Source organism: Podarcis vaucheri (genome assembly GCF_965113315.1).
Source record: "Podarcis vaucheri genome assembly, chromosome: 3".
In the NCBI taxonomy this organism is placed as follows: Eukaryota; Metazoa; Chordata; class Lepidosauria; order Squamata; family Lacertidae; genus Podarcis; species Podarcis vaucheri.
Genome location: NC_138761.1, coordinates 121,421,097 through 121,439,935, shown reverse-complemented (window position 1 = coordinate 121,439,935; position 18,839 = coordinate 121,421,097). Strand labels below are relative to the sequence as shown.

Genomic DNA, 18,839 nt, shown 5'->3' with positions numbered 1-18,839 from the left:
GTATATAAAGCAGATACTCTGAGGGGACATTCATTCATTCCTCCTCACCACTATGAGCTGAATAAAGAGTCACTTTGCGACTCTGAGTATATTTCACATATATATTAATGTTATTTAGTTAGGCATTGTAGTTTGAATGAATTTTGTTCTGTATCCTTTGTTTTATAGAATATATATAATAATGTTATGTTGCTAAGCAAATTTAATAAAAATAAAAATAAAAAAAAGAAACATTAAGGCTTCACCACCTCCCCCAGACCCAGAACACACCCAGTGCAAAAGGCAAAGCCACATCATTCGCGTCCTAGAGGGTGTATTAGTTTGCAATGCCTGCCCAGCAGGAAAGTTAAATTCTGAAGTCAGTATTTCCACTGCATTTCCTGTTCCACATCCCATCATGGCCCTTTTTATCACCCGCATTTGCATTTGTTCCTCCAGCCAAGCAATAATACAAGTGCACCATATGGGAATCCCTAATTTGATATCTGGCTACATTTCATGAAGCAGTTATACTCTTGTTTCTAAAACAAGCTCTTAGCAGCATAACATTTCTCCGGGATGAAGGAGCTCTAGTAATGCCTGGTTCTGCATGACTTTGAAAACTAGAATCAAAATGCTTTTTCTAATCAATAGAAGAGATGCCGCGTTACAAATCTGTTTTGTTACAGAAAACAAAAGATACAGGGGAAAGAGAGAAAAACAAGAGAAGTAAATGCTCACTGTTCCTCTCCAAATTGTATGTTGTTTCCTCCCAAATCTGGTTTCGTTCAGTAGCATATGCAAGTCAGTCCCACTACTATCTCTACAATTGTTGCATTCTGTTTAGGAGTGGATCTTTGCGTGTCGAGGTCCCCAGGTCCACCCCAATAACTCACACATCACACAGAAGTTTTTGTTTAAGATTTTTGGCATAATTTTGGCCACAACTTTATTATAATACAAATTTGTGAGTGGTTGCGTAGGCATTGGTTGCGACTATCTGCCCCCACCATGGGGGACAGTCTGACATTCCGCACGATGCGGAAGTCAGAATGGGGGAATACACTTGGGGGTTACGCGGAGCAGGGAACCTGCCCTCACCCCAAGTGCAACCAGGAGCTCATTGCTATGGCCCGAGCCCCCTTGACAGAGTGGACAAGCAATAGTTAGCCCCCAATTCCTTTAACGGAATCCCTTGCAGCAGCAGCATTAGAGGGGCAGGCACAGCCAATCCATGCCCCTCAACCAACCAAACCATAAACCAATGCCTAACCGCGAACCTTACAAGTTGTGACGATTTGCTACGCAGTAGGCAAAAACCAAATGGCCCCAGCCAATCAGCCAGATGGACAAAATTCCTACCAGGCCCCTGCTCCAAAGCAGACGACCCCATGACAGGCATAGCAAGGTCAAAGCGAACAACCCTATTCTAGGGAGGGAGGGACGGGCAATCTGATGCACGGGCGAAAAGAGGAAGCTCTAGCCTCGTGCAAGGAGTTTTACTATTTCTGGCTGTCAATCAAAAAATGGCAACATTAACTTCTTCCCAACAACAAGGGAAGCCCCAATCGTATCAGTGGCCAACAATCAATTAGCCCGCCCCCCAACTTTGGAGTGTCCTGGCAGCCCCCACCGCAACACGTGCTCTCCATAAAGGAGAACACGCTTTGCGTGTCGAGGTCCCCAGGTCCACCCCAATAACTCACACATCACACAGAAGTTTTTGTTTAAGATTTTTGGCATAATTTTGGCCACAACTTTATTATAATACAAATTTGTGAGTGGTTGCGTAGGCATTGGTTGCGACTATCTGCCCCCACCATGGGGGACAGTCTGACATTCCGCACGATGCGGAAGTCAGAATGGGGGAATACACTTGGGGGTTACGCGGAGCAGGGAACCTGCCCTCACCCCAAGTGCAACCAGGAGCTCATTGCTATGGCCCGAGCCCCCTTGACAGAGTGGACAAGCAAGAGTTAGCCCCCAATTCCTTTAACGGAATCCCTTGCAGCAGCAGCATTAGAGGGGCAGGCACAGCCAATCCATGCCCCTCAACCAACCAAACCATAAACCAATGCCTAACCGCCACCGAGCACTCAAGCTCGCCGCCAACCACTCACAGCTGCAACCCCACCTTCAAACCCAACGCAACAGAATTTAACCATGTGTCATTTCCCAACGGGGAAAGATGCACACCATCGTCCCTGAAAAGGACGGCCTCCTTGAAGGTGATATTAGGGTGCACAATCATGGAACCACCATGAGCAATGACTGTTTTCATTGCCACCTTATTAACGCGCTTTCTGGCTCCTTCAGTGGCAGCTGGACAGCGACTGCCACGCCAGGTGCGCCTCTGCAGCAACTGGGACCAAAAAACTTTCACACCCGGTAAAAACTCTGCCAATTCAACTAAGTCCTTTTGAATTGTAAAGCGTAAAGAACAACAGTCTGTGGCGGGCAGATTGTTTTCCCCCAACTGGAGCACAATAGCTGAAGGGGGCCCTTCAAACCTCACGTGCTTCCGAACAAGGGGAAGCAATTCGGCCCACAGCATTCCATGTCTGGTCAGCCAGGACACCTGCACGTGATGAGGCAGGCCAAGATTGGGTCCAAGTCCAGACTCCTTCGCTCTGATGCTGGCCCAGTGGACAATGCTGTGGCCCACCATCCAAATGCGAACAGCCGCCACACCTAAGAAAGACAAGCAAATGTAAGTACAAGCAATCAACGACGGCTATGTACATAGCCGCGAAACGCATTAGACTTCCAACGACCCATGTTCTTAATTCTTTCTACAGACAAACCCCAATGAGCTGCCGAAGTGGCAGCACCAATGCGGAAAGAATGAGGGGCGTAATCTGCTGCCGTTAAACCGCAAGCTGCAATCACTTTGCGCATCACCTTGGCATATTGATGCCTGGCCAATGGGGCACCATTCTCGTGAATAAAGAAGGGACCCTGCCCCTGAGGCCTAAGGTTCAAATATTTGGAGGTATCCTTAACCGGGCAAGGACCTTTACCCCCAGTGGCGGGAAGCCTAAGAGTAGCACCCCTGCCTAACTGGTCTGTCTTTGAATTCCGGATAGATAGGACCACCTCCGAAGGAGATAGAGTTACGTCCTGCAAAAGCAAACCCCTAGACTCTCTGCCACGGATGACCTCCAATACCACCTCACCTACCCTCAGGGCACCAAAAAAGGCCAAAGAAAAAGCGGCTGAAAAAAGCCGCGCTTCATATCTGGACCAGCAGATGCTCCTCAACTTCGAGCGCATGCTGGTAAGCAAATCAAAAGTTATAGGCTTTCTTACCAAAGGGGGTCGAGCTCCAAGCCTCCCCCAACCTTCCAGAGCCCTGCGCACAACAAATTTGGCGCAAGGATCCTTATTAAAGAAGGCTTTACAGAAAAAGGAGATGGCCGCTGCTTGGATCCTGAGCGTCCTGGCTGCTCGACCCAATTGGAAAAGGTGCGCCAAATACTGCAGCACTTGTGAAGTAGAAGGAGATGACACAATCTCCATAGACAAAGACTGACGACAAAATTTTAAAAAGTCAGTCCAAGCTCGATTATATGAGCGCAGAGTGGAAGGTGAAATGGACGCGGCTACTCCCTGTAAGACTAATTGCTGCCAAGGTTCCAGAGATGATCCGGGAAATTTTCTGGCAGCAGATTCGCCTCTGGAGCAAGGGACCTGAACCGCTCCATCTGAAAACGGGACAGAGCATCAGCGATTTCATTAGAAACGCCAGGGATGAATCGAGCTGAAAACACAATGTTAAAGCGCAGGCAATGCAAAACAAAAGCCCTGAGAAGGGCCGATACCCTGGCTGAACGGGACGACTGTTTTGCCAACACGTTCACAACGGCCTGGTTATCGGACCAGAAACAAACTCGATGGTCCTTGAATTCCTTGACCCACAGGTGCACTGCCACTGCAATGGGAAAGAACTCAAGAAAAGTTAAGTCCCGCGTAATAGGCTCCCCTTGCCACGATGGCGGCCAGGGCAATGCGCACCAATGACCTTTCCAGTATAGCCCAAAACCCAGAGAGCCTGCTGCATCAGAATGCACTTGGAAGTCATTATGGAGGTTCAAAGTGTCCTGCCATAATGACACCCCATTGAATTCATTCAAGAATTCAAGCCATAACTGCAAATCCGCCTTTACACCAGGTGACAGCCTCACCCGATGATGAGGGGCACGCAAGCCGGCCGTAAGCCTGGCCAGGCGCGCACAGAATGGGCGACCTGGAGCCACCACCCTGCATGCAAAATTAAGGTGGCCTAATAAGGACTGCAACTGACGCAATGTCACCTTACGTAATGGGAGCAACTCCTCTATTATCCTTCGCAAATTAACCAATTTGGCCTCAGGTAAGCGAGATGTAGATGCAACTGTATCCAACTGGATACCTAAATAAGTCAATTGAGTGGAAGGTCCCTCGGTTTTATCCGATGCCAATGGGACACCCAACTCTTCCGTAAGAGATGTGAAAGCCTGAAGCAGGGCCAGGCAGTCACCCGTGTCCCTCGCCGAGGCCAGTAAAAAGTCATCCAAAAAATGGGTCACCCCAGCCAGGCCGGTTTTAAAACGCAAGGCCCAGTCGAGAAAAGTACTAAAGCACTCGAAAGCTGCGCATGAAATTGAGCAGCCCATGGGCATGGCTTTATCAAAATAAAATGCCCCTTCAACTGGAACCCTAAAAGCCAGAAATCCTGAGGATTAATTGGCAACAAACGAAAAGCAGACTCAATGTCGCATTTCGCCAGCAGGGCACCTGTCCCAAATTTTCTGATCATCTTGATCGCATGATCAAGAGTAGCATATTTTACCGAACAAAGCTCCGGGGGGATAGCGTCATTTACTGACGAACCCTTGGGGTGTGATAAGTTATGAATAAGGTGAAATTCCCCGGGGGCTTTCTTCGGAACAATTCCCAAGGGGGAGAGATGTAGATTAGCGAAAGGAAGAGCCAGGAAGGGGCCTGCCATACGACGTAAGGCAATTTCTTTCGCAATCTTTTTACGTGCCACTTCATGCCTTTCCCTAACTGACTGCTGATTAACCGGATTCCGTGCTACGGGGACCGTAGCTACCGGGATCCTAAAACCAGAAGAAAAGCCTTCCTGTAAATAAGCAGCTGCCTCACGGTTAGGGTAAAACTGCAACCAATGAACCAATTCTGGAAGCCGTACCGGCGTATAAGCTAAAACCATATCCGCCTCACTTAGAAGCGCCAGCTGCTGCTTGTGACCCCCCCTTTCCCCCACGAAAGGGCCGGCGGCTGCCAAAGCAAGTGTAGCCCGGGTGGTTGCCACCACATTTTTCGCAGACGTGAGGAAACCTACATGATTGTCGCTGGCAAGAGCCTTTACTGTAATCCCAGCAATACAAGCGCTTTTTAAAACCTCCTGTTTTTGGCTTTTGAGGTTCAGGGGTCTTTTTTTCAAACTGAGGGGCCACATAAGTGGTCCATACATCCAACTCCCTCCGATCCCATCGGGCCGTGGGAATTTTTGCTGCCCTTCTTCTGAAATTCTCATCATAATCAAAGGCAGCATTCTGACCAGCCATTTCGAACGCCTTACGTACGATAGACTGGTAGACAATTAAATGAACCGCTCTTTTGGGATAACATGCTGAAACGATCCCGGCAAAAACCTGGAAACAATCCAACCAGCGGTCGAAAGTTCTATCCACTTTAGAATCAGCAGCCCGTTTCTTAGAGGATAGAACTGACTTCTCTTGGGCCTGCGAACTGTCTACTGGAGGGCTCAGTTTGAACATGTCAACATAGCGACCATTCAATATCCTAGTTCTCAACTTCTTTGAAAGGTGACACCCTGGGATCACATCCCTAGCCGAATTAGTCGACTTCTTAATATCAGGTAACAACACCCCATTTAAGTATTCCTGAGTGGCCCCATATTTTGCTCGATGGGAGTTGGCCCTCCGCTCCCAAACCCATTTGGGGAAACGAGAGGCCGATTCTCCCAGACCCCAATAAAATTCTGAGGAGGCCTCTGACTCAGACTCTGAAGTCTCCGAAGATGTACCTGACGATGAAGAGGTGTCCCTCCGCCCTCTCTTCGCACGCTTTCTGGAAGACTTCTTGCGGCGGCGTGTGCCGCCCGAAGAGGACTTGGCTGGCACAGGTAGGCTGTCGTCCTCAGAAGACTCTGACGCTGGACCCTGAAGTGCTGCGCCTGGGACAGACTGAGAAGAGGTGGCAGGTGACTGATCAGAACCCACAGAGGTACCAGGTAAGGGTTGCAAAGCTGACCCTGGCCTAGAAGACCCCCCACGCCTAGAAGGGGCCTTTTCCCGTCGCCCCCTCCCGGTTGCGCGCCGAGAAGGGGTTCTGCCCTCCTGCGTGTGACTAGATGCAGGGGCTGAGCCCACATTCCGAGAAAACTGAGAATCAGAAAACAAAACACCAGACATGGGCAAATCATTTTCATCGCTAGATGCGGAATCAGAAGCTGAAGAAACTGCAGCCGCAGTGGTCACCGCTGGTTGCTGGCTAGGCCCGGCGCTACAGCGTTGGATCAGGCCATCTACTTCAGAAGCAAAGCGAGCCAAAGCAGCTGGATCACCCGCCAGGCTTGAAACCAAAGATTGCAGACGCCCTGAGGCCTGACCAGTTGAGGGGGACAGACTGAGAAGAGGTGGCAGGTGACTGATCAGAACCCACAGAGGTACCAGGTAAGGGTTGCAAAGCTGACCCTGGCCTAGAAGACCCCCCACGCCTAGAAGGGGCCTTTTCCCGTCGCCCCCTCCCGGTTGCGCGCCGAGAAGGGGTTCTGCCCTCCTGCGTGTGACTAGATGCAGGGGCTGAGCCCACATTCCGAGAAAACTGAGAATCAGAAAACAAAACACCAGACATGGGCAAATCATTTTCATCGCTAGATGCGGAATCAGAAGCTGAAGAAACTGCAGCCGCAGTGGTCACCGCTGGTTGCTGGCTAGGCCCGGCGCTACAGCGTTGGATCAGGCCATCTACTTCAGAAGCAAAGCGAGCCAAAGCAGCTGGATCACCCGCCAGGCTTGAAACCAAAGATTGCAGACGCCCTGAGGCCTGACCAGTTGAGGGGGACAGACTGAGAAGAGGTGGCAGGTGACTGATCAGAACCCACAGAGGTACCAGGTAAGGGTTGCAAAGCTGACCCTGGCCTAGAAGACCCCCCACGCCTAGAAGGGGCCTTTTCCCGTCGCCCCCTCCCGGTTGCGCGCCGAGAAGGGGTTCTGCCCTCCTGCGTGTGACTAGATGCAGGGGCTGAGCCCACATTCCGAGAAAACTGAGAATCAGAAAACAAAACACCAGACATGGGCAAATCATTTTCATCGCTAGATGCGGAATCAGAAGCTGAAGAAACTGCAGCCGCAGTGGTCACCGCTGGTTGCTGGCTAGGCCCGGCGCTACAGCGTTGGATCAGGCCATCTACTTCAGAAGCAAAGCGAGCCAAAGCAGCTGGATCACCCGCCAGGCTTGAAACCAAAGATTGCAGACGCCCTGAGGCCTGACCAGTTGAGGGGGACAGACTGAGAAGAGGTGGCAGGTGACTGATCAGAACCCACAGAGGTACCAGGTAAGGGTTGCAAAGCTGACCCTGGCCTAGAAGACCCCCCACGCCTAGAAGGGGCCTTTTCCCGTCGCCCCCTCCCGGTTGCGCGCCGAGAAGGGGTTCTGCCCTCCTGCGTGTGACTAGATGCAGGGGCTGAGCCCACATTCCGAGAAAACTGAGAATCAGAAAACAAAACACCAGACATGGGCAAATCATTTTCATCGCTAGATGCGGAATCAGAAGCTGAAGAAACTGCAGCCGCAGTGGTCACCGCTGGTTGCTGGCTAGGCCCGGCGCTACAGCGTTGGATCAGGCCATCTACTTCAGAAGCAAAGCGAGCCAAAGCAGCTGGATCACCCGCCAGGCTTGAAACCAAAGATTGCAGACGCCCTGAGGCCTGACCAGTTGAGGGGGACAGACTGAGAAGAGGTGGCAGGTGACTGATCAGAACCCACAGAGGTACCAGGTAAGGGTTGCAAAGCTGACCCTGGCCTAGAAGACCCCCCACGCCTAGAAGGGGCCTTTTCCCGTCGCCCCCTCCCGGTTGCGCGCCGAGAAGGGGTTCTGCCCTCCTGCGTGTGACTAGATGCAGGGGCTGAGCCCACATTCCGAGAAAACTGAGAATCAGAAAACAAAACACCAGACATGGGCAAATCATTTTCATCGCTAGATGCGGAATCAGAAGCTGAAGAAACTGCAGCCGCAGTGGTCACCGCTGGTTGCTGGCTAGGCCCGGCGCTACAGCGTTGGATCAGGCCATCTACTTCAGAAGCAAAGCGAGCCAAAGCAGCTGGATCACCCGCCAGGCTTGAAACCAAAGATTGCAGACGCCCTGAGGCCTGACCAGTTGAGGGGGACAGACTGAGAAGAGGTGGCAGGTGACTGATCAGAACCCACAGAGGTACCAGGTAAGGGTTGCAAAGCTGACCCTGGCCTAGAAGACCCCCCACGCCTAGAAGGGGCCTTTTCCCGTCGCCCCCTCCCGGTTGCGCGCCGAGAAGGGGTTCTGCCCTCCTGCGTGTGACTAGATGCAGGGGCTGAGCCCACATTCCGAGAAAACTGAGAATCAGAAAACAAAACACCAGACATGGGCAAATCATTTTCATCGCTAGATGCGGAATCAGAAGCTGAAGAAACTGCAGCCGCAGTGGTCACCGCTGGTTGCTGGCTAGGCCCGGCGCTACAGCGTTGGATCAGGCCATCTACTTCAGAAGCAAAGCGAGCCAAAGCAGCTGGATCACCCGCCAGGCTTGAAACCAAAGATTGCAGACGCCCTGAGGCCTGACCAGTTGAGGGGGACAGACTGAGAAGAGGTGGCAGGTGACTGATCAGAACCCACAGAGGTACCAGGTAAGGGTTGCAAAGCTGACCCTGGCCTAGAAGACCCCCCACGCCTAGAAGGGGCCTTTTCCCGTCGCCCCCTCCCGGTTGCGCGCCGAGAAGGGGTTCTGCCCTCCTGCGTGTGACTAGATGCAGGGGCTGAGCCCACATTCCGAGAAAACTGAGAATCAGAAAACAAAACACCAGACATGGGCAAATCATTTTCATCGCTAGATGCGGAATCAGAAGCTGAAGAAACTGCAGCCGCAGTGGTCACCGCTGGTTGCTGGCTAGGCCCGGCGCTACAGCGTTGGATCAGGCCATCTACTTCAGAAGCAAAGCGAGCCAAAGCAGCTGGATCACCCGCCAGGCTTGAAACCAAAGATTGCAGACGCCCTGAGGCCTGACCAGTTGAGGGGGATCGAAGCGACTGAGAAGGTCCCCGAATGGTCCTTTTAGGCGGAACGGTCAAGGCAGGCTGCGCTGGGACTCTCTTCGGAGACATGATGGCTACCAAGAAAAAGAAATATCGACACGAGAAAAGAAGTTAATGCACCCCAGATACCTGGTGATCACAAATGAACCAAAATAAAACAGTAAGCTACTTAATTAAGGAGCATCCAATTAACCAGAAGGTGCCTTTCTTTTATTGGCCACTAGCTGGAAGCAAATTAGCTTCCCTGTGCTAAAATAAAACAATAGGCTGCAATGCACAGAATGTCTACAAAGTGGCAGCAATTAACAGTCTAAAGTATTTCTTTATAATTAAATCAGGGAGGCAGCAATGCTCAGAACGGCCACCAGATGGCAGCAATTATGCGCCTAAATAAAGCAATAATAAAACAGGCTGCAGTGGCTCAGAATGGCCACTAGAGGGAGTGCGTGAGCAATTAAATCAGGGAGGCTGCAATAAAGCAATAATAAAACAGGCTGCAGTGCCTCAGAACGGCCACTAGATGGCCTGTGTGAGCAATTGAAGGCCAGAAAATGGCGTTCCCGCCAAAACGGAGCACGGAAAGGCGGCTGAACACAAGGGGCCTGCACCCAGGCCCAAGTTAGGCCGTGCCTGCCTCCCTGCAGCCCCGCCAGACACCAGACCTCCCTGCTTTGCAGGGAGGGCCGCTGAGGACAAAAGAAGGCCGAATCCGGCCTCGGAAATCAGCGGGGGGGCGGGGGCAGGGGGGGGCTCGGAAAGCCTAAGAAAGCCCAGCAGGGCCGGAGGCACCCCCCACTTCGGCACAGCACCAGGCGCTGCCGAAAAAAGGCCCTTTGTCCAATCAGAAACCAGGCCTAGGCAGCTGCACCCCTGCGCAGGCCGGGCGAACGCCCCTGCGGCTGGGTGCACTTCGCAGAGGCCTAGTGCCTCCGACTGTTAAGGTAAGCTACAGTGGGGGGGAGGGGTGGGGGGAATAGGGGAAAATTAAAAGACTAAGGGGGGTGGGAATGAAGGGTAAAAATTTTAGAAGGAGAGGGAAAATTAAAATAAAATTAAATAATTATTACACAGAAAGGAAACTTAATCAAAGGACAAAATTAAGAATTAATAGACCTAACGCAATTAAAGCAGGCCAAAGACACAAGGATAATGGGTAATTAGTAGAAAAATACAACCGTCTCCCTTCGCTGTGATCAATCTGATGCACGGGCGAAAAGAGGAAGCTCTAGCCTCGTGCAAGGAGTTTTACTATTTCTGGCTGTCAATCAAAAAATGGCAACATTAACTTCTTCCCAACAACAAGGGAAGCCCCAATCGTATCAGTGGCCAACAATCAATTAGCCCGCCCCCCAACTTTGGAGTGTCCTGGCAGCCCCCACCGCAACACGTGCTCTCCATGAAGGAGAACACGCTTTGTTGAACAAAGCTGGCTACAGAATAAAGGTAAAGGTAAAGGGACCCCTGACCATTATGTTCAGTCATGACCGACTCTGGGGTTGCGGCGCTCATCTCGCTTTATTGGCCAAGGGAGCCGGCGTACAGCTTCCGGGTCATGTGGCCAGCATGACTAAGCCGCTTCTGGCGAACCAGAGCAGCACACAAAAACGCTGTTTACCTTCCCGCCGGAGCGATGCCTATTTATCTACTTGTACTTTGACGTGCTTTTGAACTGCTAGGTTGGCAGGAGCTGGGACCGAGCAACGGGAGCTCACCCCATCGCGGGGATTCGGACAGCCGACCTTCTGATCAGCAAGTACTAGGCTCTGTGGTTTAACCCACAGCGCCATAGACCTCAGCAAATCGGGACTCTTGTTGTGTGTCATTGTCATCTTCCTCCTATGCAGAATAAGGCCACCCCTTGATCCTTGTGCTGAGCTCCACTGAAATTGGACGGAGCTCAGAATACGATGGTTGCCCCTTCATTCATACAATGAGCGGACACAAAAGTTCTCTGGCAGGCAGCACAAAGGCTGCTAGGCTAGTGCAAGGATGGGGGTCACCACGTTACATTGTCATATGTGCACTCTCACACTCTCACACAGGACACAAACACAAATCCTTCTACCCAGCCCAGCACACTGTGTATTTTTATTTTTTTGCTGTCACTGGGGGGCCTTTGGGTTGCTTAGGGGCAGAGGCATAGCATGGGGGGCAGGGGGCCGTGGCCCTGGGTGCATATTTTTGAGGGGCAAAAAATAGGCACCCCCACACCAGGCACAGAGCCCTGGCAGCTGAGGCGTGGTGGCAGGTGTGTTGGTCTAGGGGGCAAGTGGATAGAGACAGTGGGCAAGGAGCTTGTTAGAGGTGGGCTCAATTCACTTTCCATGCGGGCTCCACTCGTGCCCCCTGGCGTGTGCCCCCACCCTAGCTGCCCAGTCCACAACACTTGCTCTGCTCTGGGCACCAGCAATCCACGCTATGCCACTGCTTAAAACAGGGGTCAGCAACCTTTTTCAGCCGTGGGCGGGTCTACAGTCCTCAGACCTTGTGGAGGGCCGGATTATATTTTGAAAAAATTATGAATGAATTCCTATGCCCTGCAAATAACCCAGAGATGCATTTTAAATAAAAGGACACATTCTACTCATGTAAAAACACGCTGATTCCCGGACCGTCCGCAGGCCAGATTGAGAAGGCGATTGGGCTGCTGATATAAAATTGATGTAACATGTTCTGTCTACCTGGTCCCCACCAGTAACAGGGTGGTCATATTTTGTGCCAATTGCCGTTTCTGAACCTTTTTCAAAGGCAGCCCTCTGTAAAGCCCATGACTGTAGCCATTCTGGATGTGACAAGTGCCAGGATGACAGAGCCACGATCAACTTATCCAGATGCAGCCGGTATACCAGTCAAAGCTGGTAAAGGACACTCGCTGGTTACCAACAATACTCTTAACATAACAAACCCAAGAAGATTACACTGTTTATCTTCTTCCTCCTTGTGAAACGCAGCATAACAAAATTAGAAAGCATTTGTAGGGGATTCTGCTAGAGCTGCCCGCTCTGTGCTTTATGTTTTAATATTTTAAGCCAAGTTTATTATAACAAGTCGGTGACAGTGCTTTTAGTAGGTTAATAAATCATGGGCCTATCGTATCACTGGGTGACAGCTATGCATAGCACAAGCGGAAATCTGATATTATTTCAGCAAAATGGCCTCTTGGTATTGGCTGCAAGTACACTTCAAACTGTTGGGGTTTTTTCCACTTAGCTAAGTGCAATGTTTCATTACAGCTCTTGTTTCAACCTGCAACATATACTTGGGTCCACCTGCTCAGTAAAGAACTGTGAAGAGCCTTGCCTGGATCAGACACTTGCAAGGCCTGAATTACCTGTAGCTTTTCAGCGGCATGTAGTGACCTGCATTTTGCCTGGTTTCTTAACACAAATGATGCAATAGTCATGCAGCTGCAGCACAGAGGCCACTGAGAAAGCAGGAAATGCACGGCATCCGAATACCGTTAAGCTGAGAAATCAACTGTCATGTTTTCCCCTAGATGAGGAAAATACCTTCCTTCTAGCTACGGTAACGCATACAGGTGAAACTCGAAAAATTAGAATATTGTGGAAAAGTTCATTTATTTCAGTACAGTGGTACCTCAGGTTACAGACGCTTCTGGTTACAGACTCCGCTAACCCAGAAATATTACCTCGGGTTAAGAACTTTGCTTCAGGATGAGAACAGAAATCGTGCTCTGGCGGCGCAGCAGCAGCGGGAGGCCCCATTAGCTGAAGTGGTATCTCAGGTTAAGAACAGTTTCAGGTTAAGAACAGACCTCCAGAACGAATTAAGTACTTAACCTGAGGTACCACTGTAATTCAATTTAAAAGGTGAAAGTAATATATGAGATAGACTCGTGACATGCAAAGCAAGATATGTCAAGCCTTTATTTGTTATAATTGTGATGATTATAGCGTACAGCTGATGAAAACCCCAAATTAACAATCTCAGAAAATTAGAATATTAAATGAAATCAACAAAACAAGGATTGCAAATAGAGCGATATTGGACCTCTGCACGTCATGAGTCTATCGCATATATTAGTTTCACCTTTTAAGTTGAATTGCTGAAATAAATGAACTTTTCCACGGATTTCAAATTTTTCAAATTTCACCTGTATGTCTTCGCTATCAGACAATAGTTCCTTCCACCGTTTTCATAGTGCCCTCATATAGATGTATTTTAGAAAGTGTGCCTGTGCCTTGAAAGGAGCAGGAATTCCTTTAGGAAGGGTGAGGCATTAACCTCAGGCAGTTTTTTTGGGGGGGATGCAGGGGTACGCATACCCCTAACATTTTGTGAATTATTTTTTTTTGGAAAATAATATTTATTACTTTTCCAACAATTTAAATACTACAAAAACAATACACTACAATACAAAAACACTACACAACACTAACACATTAAACTAACAAAACAAAACAAAAACAGTTTAAAACACATCAAACAATTTCAGTATCTTATCTTCCATTCACTTATTTCCACGACCTCCTCACGCCTCCCTTTTTGTATTCCACTTCTGTTAATTGTTTCAGCAATTCCTTTCCATCTTCCTCTGTTTTCTATCCTATAATTATCTTAACACATTCTAACCTTATTTTTCCCTTTAATTCTCTATTAATCTATTTATACTTAATTCCTTATAACATTTCTATTAAAGCCATGTAACTTCATTCTAACATTTTTCTAACATTCATTAATTTTACAGTGTTTCTGTAAATAGTCTTTAAACTTTTTCCAGTCTTCTTCCACCGACTCTTCTCCCTGGTCTCGGATTCTGCCAGTCATTTCCGCCAATTCCATGTAGTCCATCACCTTCATCTGCCATTCTTCCAAGGTGGGTAGATCTTGTGTCTTCCAATACTTTGCGATGAGTATTCTTGCTTCTGTTGTAGCATGCATAAAAAAGTTCTATCCTTCTTTGACACCAATTGGCCGACCATGCCCAGGAGAAAGGCCTCTGGTTTCTTCAGGAAAGTATATTTGAATACCTTTTTCATTTCATTATAAATTGGGAATATAAGTTTGCCTCATTGAGGTGCAGCACTTCAATATGAGTAGGAAAATGAGAGTACCCCTAAACATTTTATTTTATTTTTTAGGGGGGGGAAAGCACTGACCTCAGGCCTCATGCGTTGGGGATGGGGCAGGGTAGCCACCCATCTTCCCCCTGAGACCTCAAAGCTGGCCTGCTGTCCCCAAATACAGTGCCAGATACCGTCCCATCACCTTTGCTGAAATAAAATTCTGCTGGCAGTCCTGTTGGACTGTGTACAGTGGTACCTCAGGTTAAGAACTTAATTCGTTCTGGAGGCATAGCTGTCAACCTTCCCTTTTTTGTGGGAAATTCACTTATTCCATGCTGTTTCCCGCTGCTATCCCAGATTGTTAGATATCCCTTAGACTGTCCCCGGGACAGGTGAGGCTGCTGATCCCTTATTTTCAAATGTGAAAGTTGACAGCTATGTCTGGAGGTCCGTTCTTAACCTGAAACTGTTCTTAACCTGAAGCACCACTTTAGCTAATGGGGCCTCCCACTGCTGCCGCACAATTTCCGTTCTAATCCTGAAGCAAAGTTCTTAACTCAGCGGTGCTTGCTTTGTGTAAAAGGATTGCACTATTAGCTATAGGGTATCATTGGCAATGGGATGCGGGTGGCGCTGTGGTCTAAACCACAGAGCCTAGGGCTTGCCAATCAGAAAGTCGGCGGTTTGAATCCCTGCAATGGGGTGAGCTCCCGTTGCTCGGTCCCTGCTCCTGCCAACCTAGCAGTTCGAAAGCACGTCAAAGTCCAAGTAGATAAATAGGTACCGCCCTGGCGGGAAGGTAAATGGAGTTTCCGTGCGCTGCTCTGGTTCGCCAGAAGCGGCTTAGTCCTGCTGGCCACATGACCCGGAAGCTGTACACCGGCTCCCTCAGCCAATAAAGCGAGATGAGCACAGCAAACCCAGAGTCGGTCACGACTGGACCTAAGAGTCAGGGGTACCTTTACCTTTACCTTTAAGGAAAAGCAGGACATTCCAGTATCAAATCAGATACTGGAATGGCTTCTGTAAATCCAGGACTGTCCCTGGAAAATAGGGACACTTGGAGGGTCTGGAGTTACAGAGATATAGAGCATATTCAGAACAAAGTAGGAGAGCCATTGGTATCACCCTTCAACTTGGGGTGAGGGAGTATCCTGAATCACCAAGATTCACCTTATTATTTGACCCACACACGAAGCCAATGAACCCCCATCCACCCATACATTCCAGATTGGTCATGTCAAGAGTGGAGCTTCATCTCATGTTTAAAAGGAGCTTTCAGTGTGATGGGAAGCAGGGAGCTTTCGATTGGAAACAGGAAACAGTCTGTCCACCCCCCGTCCCCCAATAATATTTGCAGCCATATGATAGAAATAAGTCCTTCTGATGCAAAGGAGACTCACTTCCACATTAGTGTGTTGAGGACTGCAGCATCTGCAGATGGGGCTTTCACTGAGACACTCAACTATAGATATAAAGCAGACAAATTTATGACGTGAAGGGGAACAGTGGAGAGGATTTCAGCAGACAGTCCTGTATCTGTGGGTACAGAAAGCACTGGCCTGCCAGGGAGACATTTAAGTTTGAAGCACCCGTTATAGTCACTGAGCAAAAAGCTTGGGTCATGATGACCCAAAAGAAATAGTGCCATATTTCATTTTTTTCTAAAAACAGGGCTTGGAACAAATGGCTATGACACCACCAAGCATATAACAGCTGGCATTAATAACGCTACATTAATTCCTGTGAGGACTTGCAAGTTATTTGCCAGTTCTACCAGATCTCAAGAGCAAGAAGGGCACTAATCCTAGTAGTAAAGGTAAAGGGACCCCTGACCATTAGGTCCAGTCATGGCCGACTCTGGGGTTGCGGCGCTCATCTCGCTTTATCGGCCGAAGGAGACGCCGTACAGCTTCCAGGTCATGTGGCCAGTATGACTAAGCCGCTTCTGGAGAACCAGAGCAGCGCATGGAAACGGCGTTTACCTTCCTGCTGGAGCGATAACTATTTATCTACTTGCACTTTGACATGCTTTTGAACTGCTAGGTTGGCAGGAGCAGGGACCGAGCAACGGGAGCTCACTCAGTTGCGGGAATTCGAACCGCCGACCTTCTGATCGGCAAGTCCTAGGCTCTGTGGTTTAACCCACAGCGCCACCCGCGTCCCTAATCCTAGTAGTACCTTGGCAATAGTGACATGCCTGAAATAGAGAGAGCTGTTGGGGGGATAATAAAAGACAAAAGTAAGAGCAAAAGTTGCTTCTCTTTGAAAAATGTGTATAATTTATATACTTTCCATGGCTTGAGTTCAGTTGTGACCTCTCAGCTGGAAGCTGTCTTAGCCTGCTTTCCCCTTCCACCTGCCTAGTGAGAAAACAGCCACCATCTCTGTAAGCACGGATAAATCTGTCATACTGACTTACACAATGAACTCTCTGGAGGAAGAGTAAAGCAGTCCAGAGGATAAATCTAAGCCACAGAAACAGAAGCAAAGATGTCAGAGTTTACAACATCTCCTTTTAACCCCTTTGGTATGGGCCTTATTGCCTATAATTATCACTAGCGCAGCCTGACACCCTGAAGCCTTTGCGGCGTGATGAATGCTCAAATATTTGAGTACCAATATGACACAGAGAGCTCATCATCAGGGGAACAGGATGCAACAATAACAATCCTTCCTCTCAGGTTGTGGAAATGGTGGCAACCAGAGGAAGGGAAGGGTGCTCAATGAGGACAGCGTTTTTTAATCGCACGTATGAATTTTAAAAATGTAAAGGACTCCTGACAGTTAAGTCCATTCGCGGACGACTCTGGGGTTGCAGTGCTCATCTCACTTTACAGGCCATGGGAGCCGGCGTTTGTCAACAGACAGCTTTCCAGGTCATGTGCCCAGCAGGACTAAGCCACTTCTGGCGAACCAGAGCAGCGCTCAGAAACGCCGTTTACCTTCCCACTGGAGCGGTACCTATTTATCTACTTGCACTTTGATGTGCTTTCGAACTGCTAGGTTGGCAGGAGCAGGGACCGAGCAACAGGAGCTCACCCCATCACAGGGATTCAAACCGCCGACCTTCCGATCGGCAAGCCCTAGGCTCTGTGGTTTAGACCACAGCGCCACCAGTATGGATTAAGTATAGTTTAAAAAGGTAAATTGAAGCCATACCAGAACCCAAAGGCTCAGGCCATTCTATGCTGAATTTAACTGCACCCTAGGCTGCAGCTTGAAGGGACGCGGGTGGCGCTGTGGGTTAAACCACAGAGCCTAGGACTTGCCGATCAGAAGGTTGGCAGTTCGAATTCCCGCAACTGAGTGAGCTCCCGTTGCTCGGTCCCTGCTCCTGCCAACCTAGCAGTTCAAAAGCATGTCAAAGTGCAAGTAGATCAGGGGTGTCAAACTCAAATTCATCGGGGGGCCGCATCATCAGTTTGGTCACCCTCAAAGGGCCGGTTCGAGTTCGAGTGTCTTCAAAGCCCATGACACCTTTAACAGCTTATATAGCAATTGGGTTCGGCTCTCCCCCGCATCCCCGGGGCGGAGAGTTCCGAGGCTGTTTCTAGGTCGCGGGGCTGCTGCCTGGTTGGTTGGTTTGGTTGGCTGGCTGGCGAAGGCGGCCGCCTGCTGTTGTGTTGCTGCTGTTGCTGCTGCTTCTCCCTCCCTCCCTCCCTCCGCTTGCGCCAAGCCCCGCCCCCAGGAGCGCCGCGCGACGCTGCCGCCGGGATGCGGGAGGAGGAGGAGGAGGAGGAGAAGGAGGAAGAGGAGGAGGGATGCTGAGGAGCTAAGGAGCCGCCTCGGCGAAGGGATCCTCCGGGGCGCCGCTGCGGACAAGCGGGCGGGCGAGCCCTCGGGGCGGCGGCAGGCGGCGGAGGAGCCAGCAGCCCAGCTCCCCCCCGCTTCTCTCCCGCTCCCTCCTCCGCCCTTTTCCCGCCGCCTTGCCGCCGCTCCCCCTGCCGCCGCCGTCGCCCTGGAGGCCTGCGCAGAAGGGACCCAAGGCGCCCTGTGCGCGCGCCGTAGCCCAAGCTTTTCCCTCACGGGCCACAAGATGAGGTCTGGCGGGCCGGATTTGGCCCGCGGGCCTTGTGTTTGACACCCATGAAGTAGATAAATAGTTATCGCTCCAGCAGGAAGGTAAACGGCGTTTCCATGCGCTGCTCTGGTTCGCCAGAAGCGACTTAGTCATGCTGGCCACATGACCCGGAAGCTGTACGCCGGCTCCCTCGGCCAATAAAGTGAGATGAGCGCCGCAACCCCAGAGTCAGTCATGACTGGACCTAATGGTCAGGGGTCCCTTTACCTTTACCCTGCAGCTCATTGTTAACCAGTCCCTGACTCTCCCTTTTGTGTGAAGAATGGCCAGGTCCACTTCTTCTCATGAAGGGTTTTTCTGAACATAAAGCCCCTAGTGGCAATGAAAACACAGCACCACTCCCTTACCCAAACAGTGCATTCAGTTCCTTCAAAAAAGAACTGTTCTGAAAAGGCAGGTGCAGAGTGTACAGCTCAAACAAATTTTAAT

At 50.0% G+C, this 18,839-nt stretch overlaps 1 protein-coding gene and 1 long non-coding RNA gene across 3 annotated transcripts in view; one reads left to right on the top strand and one right to left on the bottom strand.

Annotated features, from left to right (window-relative positions):
* LOC309528848 overlaps positions 1-18,839 on the top strand; it is a 352,451-nt gene that overhangs the window by 10,918 nt on the left and 322,694 nt on the right. The gene's annotated exons all lie outside the window — the stretch shown is intronic.
* On the bottom strand, positions 926-6,626 carry LOC309530021 (uncharacterized protein). The gene is made up of 2 exons (XM_082218488.1): positions 6,035-6,626; positions 926-2,670 (listed from the first exon to the last, which is right to left on the bottom strand). Exons 1-2 carry the CDS (start codon positions 6,420-6,422, stop codon positions 2,096-2,098), a joined length of 963 nt encoding a protein of 320 aa, XP_082074614.1. The 5' UTR covers positions 6,423-6,626; the 3' UTR covers positions 926-2,095.